This window comes from Nanorana parkeri, unplaced genomic scaffold (assembly GCF_000935625.1).
Source record: "Nanorana parkeri isolate BGI_ZX_2015 unplaced genomic scaffold, ASM93562v1 scaffold2479, whole genome shotgun sequence".
In the NCBI taxonomy this organism is placed as follows: domain Eukaryota; kingdom Metazoa; phylum Chordata; class Amphibia; order Anura; family Dicroglossidae; genus Nanorana; species Nanorana parkeri.
Window position 1 is genome coordinate 94,155 of NW_017308747.1, and position 16,151 is coordinate 110,305.

The window sequence follows — 16,151 nt, forward strand, 5'->3', positions numbered from 1 at the left end:
GAGGTGAGGAGATTAAGGGGGGATATGATTTCCATGTACAAAATGTTTAATGGTGGTAGCAACATTAGCGATAAACTGTTTAAAATTAACTCCGTTACAAAAACTAGAGGCCATCACCTAAAATTGGTGGAAAAAAAATTCCAGCACAAGGGGCGAAGGGGGTTCTTCACAGTAAGATCAGTTAGGGTCTGGAACTCACTGCCACAGGCGGTGATTTCAGCAAATAATGTGGAATTGTTCAAGAAACTTTTGGACGATTTCTTAAGGGACCGTAATATACAGGGGTACAGGTACTCCTAGAATGAGATCCTAATAGGTTGGACTTGATGGACTAATGTCTTTATTCAACCTCAAATACTATGTATATGGCTTTCTGTGGTGTTCACAATGAATATTCGTAACCTCATCTGACACTATAAGGAAAAATCGGATTTCATCCGAATCCGAAACCCGAACCGGATGGAATTTTGGAACCGAATCCCGAAATAACGAAATGCCCGAACAGAATTTTACCGCAGCTTACATGTCTATTGGAAACCTGGATATTCCTCCAAGGTTATTTTACGGAAACTTTTTGTTTTGCTTTCAGATTGTCAGCAATCAGCCATCAGCTCCTTCTGGTGAGTTGATTGAACTGGATCTTGGCCCCCTGCCCAACGCGCACAACCCTGTCAATGGATACCCGCTGCCTACTGCCAACGTTCCTGTGCCAGCCACCGCTCCACAACAAGTTCACAGTTTGGGTAAATATCGGTTTACATATTTCCTTGCACTGCCACTCTTGTGAAAAGAGCGGATTTCAAAAAGTTTTAGGTCCTAAGTAAGCGGCGTATCTACTAAAAATAGCGCCTATGACTTCCCGCCCACCTACTAGCAACAAGTGACATCACTGGTTGCCAGGAGCTCAGCGGGACAGCTGCCAGAGTGAAAAAAGGTCAGCTGTCTCTGGGGGTCGGCAAAGTTTCGCTGACCCACGCAGTGGCACCCCCCTGTTCAAGTGGCACCCCCCTGTTCAAGTGGCACCCAGGGCATGTGCCATACCCTGGATAGGCCACTGTAAGTAAGTGGTGGTGGCCTACTCTTAAGCAATAAGTAGATATATTCAGACGTCCGTGACGGCATTACGTCTAATGCAGTCCATTGACCTGCATCAGACGTGAAGATGCCAAAGCCGGAAGGGGGGCGGGGATGAGTGCCGACTGCCGCATGACTGAGGATCTGTATTCCGACCCCTATAGAAAAATGAGCACTTAACCCTTTCATTGTGGGGGTAGCCCCACTGCAAGGGTTAACGTAAGTTTATCTTTCCCTATAGATCTATCCAATCTGCTCTTTTATAGCTAAATAATTGTCTCTTGTAGTGGCTTTTACAGCATTAGTACAGCTCATGATATATGGAACAAGTGGATGTCTTCAAGGCTGCAGAGAACAATGACAAATGGGTCCCATCTTGTCTCTGCTAACGGCTTCATACGCTTAACAGCTCGCGCAATGCAAAATGGCGCTTTCATCACTTTGGTATTGTTTAGCAGCAACCCGGGGTGAGCCACTGTCCCGCTGTCATGAAAAATGCATGGGGGCTGATGACATTCTTCACCATGTCCTGCGTGTGTCTTCCTCCCGCCGCGCGCGCGCGCGCGCTATCGATCCATCTGAGCGAGCGCTGAAGCACAATGACCTTCATGTAAATGCACGCATCTATCCTGCACTGTGCAATGTGCTGACTGGCTCTCCGTCTTCTCCCATGCGTGAATCTACTTGATGAACAAAGTCCGGGGGTGAAACTCTGTATCAATGCTGACATTTCACATTCACCCACTTTCATGAGCGTGTGAATAGTCGGCAGTGAGCCGGAAGGATTTTGAACTTGGTGTGGTCAATGTCATGTGACTAATCATATCTGATCATTGATCCAGTGATCGGGCTGTGTTTATGTCTATCTATTCATTGATCCAGTGATCGGCCTGTGTTTACATCCTATCTATTCATTGATCCAGTGATCGGGCTGTGTTTACATCCTATCTATTCATTGATCCAGCGATCGGGCTGTGTTTACATCCTATCTATTCATTGATCCAGTGATCGGGCTGTGTTTACGTCCTATCTGTTAATTGATCCAGTGATCAGGCTGTGTTTATGTCCTATCTATTCATTGATCCAGTGATCGGCCTGTGTTTATGTCTTGTCTATTCATTGATCCAGTGATCGGGCTGTGTTTATGTCTATCTATTCATTGATCCAGTGATCGGCCTGTGTTTATGTCTTGTCTATTCATTGATCCAGTGATCGGGCTGTGTTTATGTCTTGTCTATTCATTGATTCAGTGATCGGGCTGTGTTTATGTCTTGTCTATTCATTGATCCAGTGATCGGCTGTGTTTATGTCTTGTCTAATGTGTTTATTTCTTTTTTATTCATTGATCCAGTGATCGGCTGTGTTTATGTCTTGTCTATTCATTGATCCAGTGATTGGGCTGTGTTTATGTCTATCTATTCATTGATCCAGTGATCGGCCTGTGTTTATGTCTTGTCTATTCATTGATCCAGTGATCGGGCTGTGTTTATGTCTTGTCTATTCATTGATTCAGTGATCGGGCTGTGTTTATGTCTTGTCTATTCATTGATCCAGTGATCTTGCTGTGTTTATGTCTTGTCTATTCATTGATCCAGTGATCGGGCTGTGTTTATGTCTATCTATTCATTGATCCAGTGATCAGGCTGTGTTTATGTCTATCTATTCATTGATCCAGTGATCAGGCTGTGTTTATGTCTATCTATTCATTGATCCAGTGATCAGGCTGTGTTTATGTCCTATCTGTTCATTGATCCAGTGATCAGGCTGTGTTTACGTCCTATCTGTTCATTGATCCAGTGATCAGGCTGTGTTTACGTCCTATCTGTTCATTGATCCAGTGATCGGGCTGTGTTTATGTCTATCTGTTCATTGATCCAGTGATCGGGCTGTGTTTACGTCCTATCTGTTCATTGATCCATTGATCGGGCTGTGTTTACGTCCTATCTGTTCATTGATCCATTGATCGGGCTGTGTTTATGTCTTGTCTATTAATTGATCGGGCTGTGTTTACATCCTATCTGTTCATTGATCCAGTGATCGGGCTGTGTTTACGTCCTATCTGTTCATTGATCCAGTGATCGGGCTGTGTTTATGTCTATCTGTTCATTGATCCAGTGATCGGGCTGTGTTTATGTCTATCTGTTCATTGATCCAGTGATCGGGCTCTGTTAAAGTCATTGGTCCTGTCTGCGAGAGCGGTTTCTGTTGAATGTGTAAGGAAGAAGGACTGAAAAGGGTCAAAAAAAAGTAAGGAGGAAGTAAGACCTTGTGTGTGGTCACCTGACCATAACGCCTATGCTATATGGCCAAAAATGTGTGGACAAAACTGGACATCCCTCCAAATTATTGGAATCCTTGTTGTAGCCATGGTTATATGTATCTGCCCATTCCCTCCAGTGTTCTCTACAATTGTTACATTGTATCTCTTGTTACTAAGATGTATATATTTCCTATGATCCTGAGCTTCACCTAGTGGTATTTTCCAGATTCACCATTGTCCATAATAATTGAAGAAAATTGGACCGGAAGAGAACATTCGATTTTGCCTTATTCTTACAACATTCTGTACATTCAGTTTCACTAGACGAATAGCTATGCAATTTTTTTTTTATAAATAGACACCTAATGTCATGTGTCAATGAGAGAAGGATTGCTACAGTGTGCACAGACACTTTGTAGTTCATGATATATATCAGGGGGGTTAAACTCACCCTACAAATTTCTCTATTGTGGAATATATTCAACACTTATACACGTGGAGACTGAAAAGACCTTTTTAATACAGTACGCAGGTAGGCCGAAATTGACAGGGTGGACTTCCAGCTGTTGGCATGGCAACCACGGCGAGCTGTTTAATTATTACCAAGCTACTTCACAACTTAGTCCATGTCAACACACTGGATTTTTCCTTGCCTGACCCTGGGATTGGTTACCAGGGCAACAAATTCAATCTAATATTTTTCTATTAATACATATTGCAGTTTGTAGAGTTTGGAGGAAAAAAAATTCTACATTTTACACATAAATGTGATCTATGTTTTTATAGTTTCACATTTTTGCTTTATGCGTTTTCCATTAAAAGCAGCTCAACGTGTGTCTTGATGCAAGTTGAATAGTCTCAACAGGTCACCGGCACACACACAGAAGAATTCAATATCTCTTTATATGTTTATTGAAGAATGTCACGACCTGGTCACTATGTTGCTCTGATGAAGGGTCCCTGCGAGGTCCCGAAACGCTAGCTTCAGCTTCTAATGACATGTCGTGACATTCTTCAGTTCTCTATGGGACTACACAGCCGTACGCCGCCCTACGCTCACCTTAAGTCCGTACGGGTGCTGGTGTCCCGGCTCGGACGTAGACAGGATCCATGCTGGTGTCCGTACGAGTACGGACACTAGCGCCCGCACGGACGTGCAGGGCGGGTGAATGTAGGGCCGCGTACTCCCATAGAGAAGGACAGGGGCTGCGTACTAATCACACGCCGCACCTGTCGTTCCCGGGAGCTGCCCGATACGGCCGTGCATACAGCATGGAGCTGTACGGGCCGGCCTTTCTCGTGTGATTGAGGGCTTAGACTTATTTAACTGGCCAATGCAAAGTGTCTTTAGTTCACCAAACACGTTACAATTTCAGCATAAAATCTGTGCAGAATCAACTTTAGACTTACCAGAATTATGTAATATGAGACCCTACGTAAACTACCCAATCAACCGGTACCGAAACACATAGGCCCTTGTATTACATAGTTGTTGGTAGATCTAAAAGAGATTGTACAGCCAGACTGTAATGTGCGTGCTGAGCACTAGTAACCAATAAGAACAAATCCGGGTTCTACATTCGGGTTTTATTGTGGGTGCATGGCTGTCAAAGGTGATACATGTTTCCTGCGCACTGCACAGGGTCAGTAAACGCTAGGAATGCTACAGAACTCTGAACTTGTCTTCTTGGTGACAGGTTCTCTTAAATGTGACGTAGGCCTAATATATTGTACATAACCCCCGGTTCCTTTTTACGTTTCAGATGACGGGAGGGCGCAGGTTCCTCTGCAGCAGAACCAGAATAATTTCATCTATCCACAGAGGGACCTGTTGGAGTTAAGGGAGGCTGTGAATAGCCCGTGAGTGAGCTATATAGAGTAATACCCCCATCTACTGGTGACTGATGTATGAGTCTTGCTCTATCACATATGAGTATATGAAAGACAACAATCATGAAGATTCATTCTCCGAAGATACACTATATGGACAAATGTTTGTAGACCCCCAAATATCCCACCTATATGAGCTTTTAAGACATCCCTTTCCATACCCATGGGCATTAATATGGAGTTGGCTCCCCTTTGTGGCTATAATTCAGCCTAGTATGTGTTCTTTATTAGATGCAATGCAAAGCCAAAAACCCAACGCATTTTGGGGGCTCACAGATGCCTTTCCATCATGGGCTTGTATGCTGGCAATGACAGCTAATTATGGGAAATCCCATTACATAACCATGGACATTAATATGGAGTTGACCCCTTTTTGTGGCTATAACAGCCTCCACCCTTCTGTGACGACTCCCCTCAAGATTTTGGAGGCTGTCTCTGAAAATGTGTGCCCATTGGGCCAAAACAGCGTTGGCGAGGTCAGTTGAATGAGAAGACCTGGCACACAACCGGTATCCCAAAGGCGTTCAATAGGGTTGAGGTCAGGACTCCACTCAAAGTCTCTCCACACCAAAATCTTTGATAAATACTAGGTATGCACCAGTGGCGGCACAATCGCCATAGAGACCCAGAGGTACCCTAATACTAACGCTAGGGGAGCGAAGGAAAGTTGAGTATGTGCTGCTGGGGAGGAAATAAAGTAAACTTACTGCTTTGCCTGGCATCCGCATAGGTTTGCATTAGCACAGGGGTGGGGGAACCTCCGGCCCTCCAGCTGTGGTGACACTACAAATCCCATGATGTATCTGTATGTGGGAGTCATGCCTGTGGCTGTGAGAATCTCGCAATGCCTCATGGGATTTGTAGTTTGACCACAGCTGTGGCCTTTTTGCATTGCCTAGTAAATGACCTTGCCCTACCACTGATCTGATTCCTTTCAGATGTTTCCCTATGATGATTCTCCTTTTTTATTTCCTAAAATACCATGGGTACTGGTATTATGTTGGATAAACTTAAGAACTGTATGCATGCTGAGGTAGACATAATGTGGCAAAATACGCAATTAATCCGTTTTGTCTATTTATTTAACAGGTTCTCATTCGGAACCCAGAATCAGCTGCCAAAACTTCCTCCCAGGATCCTGTATGACAATGTGAGTGTGTTTGGTAACCCTGAGCAAGCAATTCACTTTTCATCGCCTTCCCCATCTAAGGCATATAGGCCACGTATGCAGACACAGAATGATCTTGTCCATGTCCGAGCTAACTTTTTTTTTTAACTTTATTTCAGTTTCTGCCACCTACCCTTCCTTTCCCACCAGCCCAAAATACGACGCCGTTTCTTCCCCAGTTCCCACCTTCAACACCTTTCCTTTCACCGGCACAGTATTCAGCGCCTCTCCTGTCGACATTTCCCGCACAAGCCACCACCCTGCCGGCGCAATCACCCCCACTGCCGGCTGTCCCAACACTGAACCCCACCGTTCTTCCACTACCAAAAGAATCCACAAACAGGACATCATCAAAACCAGGTAGGCTTTCTCTGAACGTTTCCCAGACTCATTACTCTCAAATCATAATAGATTTGTATTCTACTCAATCAGGTTTATTAACGTCTGATTTCTTTATATTCCAGATGATTCCAATAACAATTTACCAAATTACTATGAGCTCCTAGAGTTCGATCCTCTCGTGGAGACCAATGACACAGAGTGAGTAGGCGACGCGGCATTGTATTGCTTATGTTTATCATCAGTATATTTTTAATAATATAAATCATGGCATGAGATTGGACGCCTTATATATAAAAACTGGAAGGTGTGGAGAAAACAAGGGTGCCATGCCACAGGTTTAGGAGTCCAACAGTCTTTATTTAGTCACAAAAGTCCAAAGACAATTAGCCAATGCCTTTCAGAGGTTATAGCGTTGCCCCTTCTTCAGGGCTTATCGTGCAACTGAAGCCAAAACCTTGTTTAGTTGTGGATGGATTTGAGAGGGATTAGAACACCTGTCAAGGTTTTATTGCTGTTTGTGTCCCCATTAGGGAGATAAATCCCGCCACCTCTGATTTTCCTGGTGACCATTATCACTGAGGGCAGGTTCACACCATTTTCCGGACCAGATCTGGTCTGGAAAATGGTGTGAACCTGCCCACAGTTCAAGTGCATTCCAGACCAGACAAAATGAGACATGCAGTATTTGTCTGGTCTGGAATGGACTGCACTGGTGTGAACAGAGGCCAGAAATAGCATAAGGATACATTGGGATGCATTTTGGGTCTGGAAACAATCTGGTCTGATCTGGATGTGGTGTGAATGGGTCCTGAAAGTGAAAGAAAAGTTCCACATTTTAGGTGGTCACCAGACCCAAAATAGATGGGAAATCATCCACTTTGGACACTAGTAATGATGACCACCAGGGGGTTTCCCTCACCTTGGAGGGATTAGCTCTCAATTCCTGTTGCGTCCATAGGACAGGAAGTGAAGAAACATCTCTCCAATGGGACTCGGATGGCAAAAATAAGCTGACAAGGGTTATAACCCTCCCTTACTGTATCCAAAACTATAAAGTTTTGGCTTCAATTCTACTTTAAAGTCCTAGATAGTGTGAAAATTGAGGTTCTCTAAGTAGGCTTGAGTATACTGGGGTAACGTTGTTTTATATTCCGAATGGAGTTCAGCAATTTCGTCTACCTGGGAGGAAGGGCGTGAGTTGCATGATTCCCCCTACACAGAAGTACTGATATTTTCTTTGCTTCCATTGGCTAAACAGAGCTTTGTTTTTATTCCAGGGCTGTATATGAAGACGTCGACATTACATTATGGAAGCCTAAGAAGGCCTCTGATTGCTAGCATGACCTTCTCCGGGCTACCTGATCCTTTTGTCTAATACAGATCTCTGGGAGAGTCTAAAGGAGCCCCTGGGTATGGATATCTGATCAGCAGTCTCAGTCTGATGGCAGGTAGATGCACAGACTTGCATTAGACCCCCGGTTCAGACAACCCCAACATAATGGGATTTGTAGTTACAGCACAGCTGGAATGCCAAGGTAGCCCAATGCTGAGCTATACCATGACCTGGATAAAATGAGAATGTTCACCAGCACAATATAAATCAATAAATATATATATACTGTATATAAATACAAGTCAAGTAAGGGTAAGCCAGATCAGCATTTCTCAACCTTTTTTCAGTCAGGTCACCCTTTAAAAGTATGCAAAATCTCAAGGCACCCCAGTCAAAAATTGATTTTGATGAGAGGACTGCATACAAAATCTATGTGGGGTGCCATAGGATTTTGGAATTCATCAGTAGCCCCCTTTACATCAGAAGCGCCCCCCCCCCATTCTTTTACAGCAAAGTTTCCGCTACACATCAGGAGCCTCATTCCAGAGTCTTCAGCCCCCTCTTTATATCAGATTCCTACCATCACAAAAATTTGCCCTAGTTGGCAAAGGCTAGGCTAGATCCTCCATGAGCCTTTAATATCGTTACCGGTGTCCCCCCAGGGGTACTTCCCCCTCACTTCCAGCCCCAGTGGTGTCATCAGACCAGGAAGTGAGGGAAATTCTCTCTAATGGGACAGTCATTTTTTTTTTTTGTGTTCCTTAATCAATCAAAAACAAACATGTTGGCGTCAGGTAGACTTTAATTTCCTGTATATTTGAAAAATAAGAGTGTACATTTTGACCGGTGATGATTTTAAAATAAAAATTTAGATACAAAGAAATCATTTTATTGTGATTTCCCCTATTTAGCATCATGATAATAAAATTATGTTTCTAATACATGTGACTTATAAATAAAATGAAAGCTTTTTAAAATAAATAAATCAATCTGGATTCGTCTTTCTTCTAATCCACAATGATCACTGGACCAGGAGATGCGGTCAGTGACTGGGAACGCGGCTGTCACCCACAGCGGGTCCCCAAAGGTTCATCTGTCACAGCGCAGCCAGCAGGAAGCATTGTAGAGTGCTAGGTACTGAAGTCCCAGGGTGTACCTAATACATCTTTACTGTGGTCAGATCCAGCAAACAAAGGCTATGGGAACCTTAACGCTGAACTCCCGGCAGATATAAAATACACAAATGAATACATCATTAAATATATTAATTTTAAATGCAAGCAGTGTAAGTACCTGAATATGACGTGGAATCAGTCTCTTGCAGTCCCTGTACAGCAAAGCTCAGAACGGGAGAGTGAAAAGCAGCACAAGTAGCCAATCTGTTGTTCTGCAGTGTTCATGTGATATGACCTCGTCTAAAGCTTCTCCTATAACTGTCCTCACATCGGCAGAGGGAGAAGACCTGTAATTGTTACTAAACTGCGGCAGAAAAAAAATGGGGCCTCCTTCCCTGCCGGACAGGGCTGTGTAAATCTCAGGACTGGGAAGGCAGGAATTTTTTTTAAAACTTTTTTTTATCTGTGAAGTTACTAAAAAGGTAAACCTTTTTCAAAACCGAAATGAAAAAAAAAATGTCAGGCCGATACCGAGGTCTTCCTCGCTGAGCACTTCCTGAGGTCTCCCTCGCTGGGCACTTCTTGAGGTCTCCCTCGCTGGGCACTTCTTGAGGTCTCCCTCGCTGGGCACTTCTTGAGGTCTCCCTCGCTGGGCACTTCTTGAGGTCTCCCTCGCTGGGCACTTCTTGAGGTCTCCCTCGCTGGGCACTTCTTGAGGTCTCCCTCGCTGGGCACTTCTTGAGGTCTCTCTCGCTGAGCACTTCTTGAGGTCTTCCTCGCTGGGCACTTCTTGAGGTCTTCCTCGCTGGGCACTTCTTGAGGTCTTCCTCGCTGGGCACTTCTTGAGGTCTTCCTCGCTGGGCACTTCTTGAGGTCTTCCTCAAGGGTTGCGTTTATAAACCAAAAGCACACTCACAGGTTGGACCGGTGTCTTTTTCCAACCTTATCTACAATCCAACAAATATAATTTCTAGATGTTCCCCAAAATGCAGCAAATCGTCACTCTGAGTTCAGCTCCACTGTAATCGGCTGACTTTCCAACAGAACTGTGCAGAGAAGGTCTACAAAGAAAACCAGGAGGCCAAACTTCTTAAATTCTCTTTTTTATTCAATAAAAAGGACATCATCTTTCTCTGTAATAGAATTCATCGTTTATAATTAACTTTGTTAACACGGTTTTTCTTCTCAGTCTGAGGCTGAGACGTTAAAAAGACGTATTATACAAGCAAAGAACTGAGACTATTTCACATTGCAGATCCTGGATGGGTGATATGAAAAAAGTTCCATTTGGACATGAATATGTGTATGAGGTTAATTTTCCAAAAGCAGCAACCCCTCCTCCACTTAAATATCAGAGGTATACATTCTTAAAGTATAGGTCAAGTTTTGTATAAAGTAGGGAATAGTCAAGACCCATGTCAAGGTCTATTTTTTTCTTCTGGAGTCCCGTCGGGAACATTTCCCTTTACATCCTGTACTAAAGACTTAGTAGGAAGAGAGAGAAAATGTGTACAAAGTGAGGGGAATTCCCCTCTTAGCTGTCACAAGAACAGGTTTACCCATTGGAAGATTTCCCATCAACTCCTCTTCCTATAAAAGACTCAGAAATGTTGAATTTCCCATCCCTTTCTATATAGGTCACCATAACAAATGGAGGAGTGATTACCCAAGCAGGAACAAAGTAATGAATACCTGATGGGTTGTAACCCTTCCCTACTAGGCTGACATATGCAAATGTTACCTTTTCCTGGCTCATTAATGGACCAACCAGGAGGCTCACAATTTTTACATGAAATGTGGAGAGCTGCTTATAAAACTTCAGCTGCCTGATCTCTAAATCTACCAATTATTTTCACACGTGGTTTTAGCCCATTTCGAAAAAGGAATCTCGGATTATTCATCGTAGGAACAGATTTAATTGCCAAGGTTTCTTGCTAGGAGAAGGAGAAGCAGAACTAGGAGCCAAACAGTTGTGTTGCAATGCTCATGTGCTCATAAGGAACATGCTAAGCATGAGAGAGCAGAGTAACACATGAGCTCATCAGTCTGCTGCTTCTCCTTACAATGTCCAATCACAGGCCCTGGGGGGAGGGACAAGACCTGTAAGGGTTACCAAACTGCAGCAGAGAAAAATAAGGTCCCTTGCCCTGTGAGACAGGGTTATGCTGTATGGCAGAGCTTTGCCAGCCCTTGAAAGTGATCTGGAGGCAGCTCAGCGGCCAAAAACAGAGTCCTGGTGAGTTTGTTTGCACAGATCCCAAGCCAGCACCGTAAGGGATATGGCACTGGCAGGGAAGGGGTTAAACATCTGACATACAGGGTATGACTAAGGCCTGGGGATTTAATGAAGACATTTTTCTTTTTGGGACAACGGTGGCGAGTGCTGGTGTCTGGAGACGCTAAAACTGCACTAGAAGAGCACCCAACCACGCTTGTCTGGGTAAAGGTGGCCATACACTCTACAACCATCGCAAGACTTTAGTCTTGCGATGGTTGTACAGGGATTAAAAAAAAAAACGTACGATCTGCCTATCTTGGACAGGCAGATCGCACTCTCGATCATCGCAAGCCACACCCCCCTGAGGGGCGGGCTTCCGATGACCGCAATGCTGAACGGGCAGTGTGCGCGTGCGCACACCGGCCCGTTCGGCATTTGTCTTCCGAGCACCGTTCTAACCAGCCGACAATCGTACGATTCCCGGCTGGTTTTCGAACATGCTGGTTCGACAGAAGACGTGCGACCGTACAGTAGAAACGGTCGCACGTCTCCGTTCACACTGCTCGATTATCGTACGAAAAACCGATCGCATACGATTATCGAGCAGTGTATGGGCACCTTAAGAGGAGGAAGAATTCAGCCGCACCAACTTTCAGCTGTACCACTGCACTCCTGAGAGGATTCCAGTACTAATCAGTAGTAATCATCTATCATAATACAAAATCTATCATCAGATTCACTCTACAAAAGACCTCAGTTTTGATCAGGTTGTACCAAAAAAAAATCCAATCCAACATATATACATCAGACGGGCCTAAGTATTGTCTTTTTTGTTCTTTTCCTGGTGTGAAAAGAGTTTGAGGACGTTATCATTGTATTCTTTTCAATTCCCCTCTCATAACCCCCCAGCTCCAGCTCCAGAGACTTGCTACCTTTCAGAGATGTGGTCTTTATTGGGAACAACCAACAAGTGCCAAGAGGGAGCAAGCAGACAGGAGACAGCAGACTGAAGTCATCAGTGTGCAACTGCTCCAACCAAATCCAACCAGCAAGCTGGAAGGTTCTTGCTGCTGAATTGGGGTTGAGGACCTGCATATCTTGCCTGGTTTTATTTAAGCCGACTGTCCTAAACTGAAGGAAGTTGAATTCTGACTGGTTCTTGGGTTTTGCTGCACTAAGAGGGAGCAGAAAAGTTTGAAAGACTAAAAGGCAAAACGAAATCCATAACTCATTGCTAAGAAGACAGCAGAGCTTACATTCTTACAACAGAATTAAACTCAATAACTTCTTAAAGCAGCAATAACATGTAAAACAAACTCGTGACTAGCCATGCCCATATCCTTAAAGAGAACCAGTCACAAACGTTCAATCTACTGAAATTATTTTAAAAAGTACACAATACAGTATGGAATCCTGCCCATCACACCTACATGAGCTTGAACATTCCATCCCAAAACCATATGGACATTTATATGCAGTTTCCCCTCCCCATCTTTTTAGCATAGCAGTCTCCATTCTTCTGGGAAGGCTTTCCATAAGATTTTGGAGGTGTCTGTGGGAATGTGCGTCCTTTTAGCCAAAAGAGCATTTAAGAGGTCAGGTTCAGATGTTTGATGAGAAGACCTGGCTCACAATCGGCATTCCAATTTATCCCAGCAGTGCTCAGGTCAGAGCTCTGTGCAAGCTGATCAAGTTCCTCCATACCAAGCTCCTCAATCCATGTCTTTATGGAGCTGGCATAGCCAAAGGTTTGTAGGCACCTGATCACACCTATATGGCCCAAAGTATGTCAAGTTACAGTGAAGACCACTTGAGGTCCTCCACTCGAACTCATCAAACCATATTTTTACAGAGCTGGCTTTGTGCTGGGGGTTAGTTATGCTGGAGCAGAAAAGGGCCTTGAAACTATTACCAGAAGGTTGGACGTACATAAACTGCCTTTTGCATGCTGTAACATTATCAGTATCCTTCACTGGAAACACCTGTACGCAATAATTTTGAGCTTGTCCACATAGTTTTGGTTATATAGGTAGGTGTGAGGTGCTTAACGTTTGGCCATATAGTGTATATTAAACATAAATTAACCACTAATTAACCTTCATTTTAAGGTCCCTGATGTTCATCTAATCAGTGCCATCGTCCTGACTCTTGGTGTGTTGTGGCCCTGCTTCAAATCCTTACTTCTTTTTCAACGTGATGCCAAATGCTGCCATCTTGGAGTCTAAGCAAGATAATGGTGTCTAATAGCAGAGGACTGGATAAAGCAGGACAGTGACTGATTTTAAGCAGATAGCACTGCACAGGGGAGCATCGGGAAACCTAAAATATACCAGAGACCTGTTCGACTACAACACATTAGAAGCATGAGATGAACCAAAATGGTTCATTGTAGCTGGTCCTCCTCAAGAAGAATCCTACTAGTGGTTCAATTACGTGCATATTGATATGGCTGACAGTGGTTAAGGGCCATGACCATGACAAGACACCACTTGCTTGCAAGATCAAAGAATGGCAAGGTCACATTTTATACAGTCCTATATATGTTGTATTATAACATATGATACAATGCGAGCAAAGGGGCCCACACACATGTAGCCGTCTCTATAAGGAGTGCTTCTGCTCTCTAGGAACCTAAAGTACCTACAAACAAAACAAATTTTGACTTCCCTCCATCTTGTGCCCACCGTGCCTAGGCAAGCAGGACATTATATTTCTTGGGACAAGATCCTCAGGAACAGAGCAGATAAAATCTTGTGAGACTGTGCCCTGGAGTGTCTTCTTGCGAGATGTCACCTGCTCTGCATTCCCCTGGAATCTTCCCGGACGGCCGGTGGCTACATGCCAAACAATGCAGAACATGGGGGTAAGGTAAGTATAAATAATTATTTTCTTTACAAGTACATTGTGAAACAACCAACAGTAGTTGATTTTTACAGGGGGAGGGGACTGTCATGTTACACAAGCTTTGTGATATCCCTTTAAATATTATTTGCTTGATCTGTCTCTGGCATTTGTCTCCACACCTCCCTATAGTTCAGGTTTTCCTCTGTGTAAATGGTTCGACCTTTCTTCATTATGTCCCAGTCTGCATCTCAGCCACATGTCCTTTGTCTAGTTTGGATTAAACTTAACGATCTTCAAGGTGTCATCTGGATTGAGACACTGTCTGCCAACGCCACTGTGAGATTGGGAGTTATTGTTATCACGTCACAACTGCAAGTTACAGAGATCACACTTCAATGCTTAGCCTGGGGAGGCAGAACAGGCACCCAGATATTATATGCAAACCTTGCATTGTACTGCATTGGTCCAGTTTAATGTAGCCGGCCTCCCTGATGTGGCAATTTGCCTGGCAACCTGTCACAATGGCTGTATTCACTGGGATAATAAGTGAGAGGAAATCCATCCAACAGGGACAAGGACTGCCAAAAAAAACTTGACAGACTGCACTTTATCCATCTGCTTTAACGTAGATGTCAGCCCAATCACTAAAATCACTTACATCCTAATGTAATTCAAAAAATTGTTTTAAATCTTATTAAATCTGCAGCTTTCATTAAACTAATATCTGGTGATCCTACCATGAAGGTCCATGTTCAGGCTTTTCCTGTTATCAGAGAGACAATGCTCTCTCCCTACCTGTGCTGCGACACACTCCTCTTTTGGGTTGAGTGACAGCCAGCATCATTCAACCCACCTACTGTAAGCCTAAATTGTCATGGACCTGCCCCCTGGGGGTGCATCAGGGGCGTCCCGAGGCTGGGTGACACCCGGAGCGGTAACCGAGTGTCACCCCGAAGAGAGGACAGTCACCGGGCGGGATAAGGTATGCCGCCGGGACCCCCTCCTCTCACCTGATACTGTCGGGCGTTCGTCCATGACCGAGCGCCTGACTTTTCAGAGGGGGGTGACATCAAAATGACTGAGTCATTTTGGTGTCACCCTGGTGCAGGCCGCACCCCCCGCGTGACGCCACTGGGGTGCATCACTGCCAATACTGCAGAAAGGTATGTCATTTAGTTAGTGCGTTCTCTAGTATTAAAGTCAATGCTAAGCCTGATGAAGGGATCCTGTGTGTCCCCGAAAGCATTTATGACATGGTGTGTCCATAAATGAACACCTGGTGAAGGACTCCGGTGTGCTGGTGACATCTTTTTACAATGACTTTAGTATTAAAGACCACCCAGCTGTAATCCCCTCCCCAGCCAGGCAGGACTATACTGTGTGGCAGAGCTGCAAGTCACAGGATTGGATGCAAAAATACAAAACTAGTGGCAGGTAAAACATCTCCCTTATATGTATTTTATCTGTGTACTTAGCCTGGAGTTCAGCTTTAACACAGGCGTCCTTTAAAAACACCAGCCAGCTCTCCAATGTTCAACCCATTGGCTCTTAAATTCTGAAAAAAGGCCACCCCACCCTGATTACATTTTTTATAAATGTATTACATTTATTGCAGGTCTGGACCCGATTTCAGGATGCAAGAGACAGGACGAACCTTAAAGCCCATTTGCAGAGGTATTTTTAAAAACACATATGCCAGCGATGAACATTGAGTGTACATGAAGCAGTCATATGCATTGATCTATATGAAAACAGAAACTTACATTTTTGTAAGCTTTACTCTTCATATTCTTGTGGAAATGCCTCTGTGTTTTGCAAGCTCTCTTGGAGCTCTCCCATTCATTAGTATTCATAGTGGGTAATGCAAATCAGTCATTTACCCAACTCTCTTATTTTAAACCTATCGA

The 16,151-nt window shown here is 44.1% G+C and overlaps 1 protein-coding gene across 1 annotated transcript in view; it reads left to right on the forward strand.

Annotated features, from left to right (window-relative positions):
• TOM1L1 (target of myb1 like 1 membrane trafficking protein) overlaps positions 1–8,072 on the forward strand; it is a 65,218-nt gene extending 57,146 nt beyond the window's left edge. The window contains exons 12-17 of the mRNA XM_018573666.1: positions 590–743; positions 5,098–5,194; positions 6,314–6,374; positions 6,512–6,752; positions 6,857–6,932; positions 8,012–8,072. Of these exons, the coding sequence (XP_018429168.1) occupies positions 590–743; positions 5,098–5,194; positions 6,314–6,374; positions 6,512–6,752; positions 6,857–6,932; positions 8,012–8,072 (690 nt within the window). The remainder of the gene's footprint in view (positions 1–589; positions 744–5,097; positions 5,195–6,313; positions 6,375–6,511; positions 6,753–6,856; positions 6,933–8,011) is intronic.
• Positions 8,073–16,151: the final 8,079 nt, after the last annotated feature.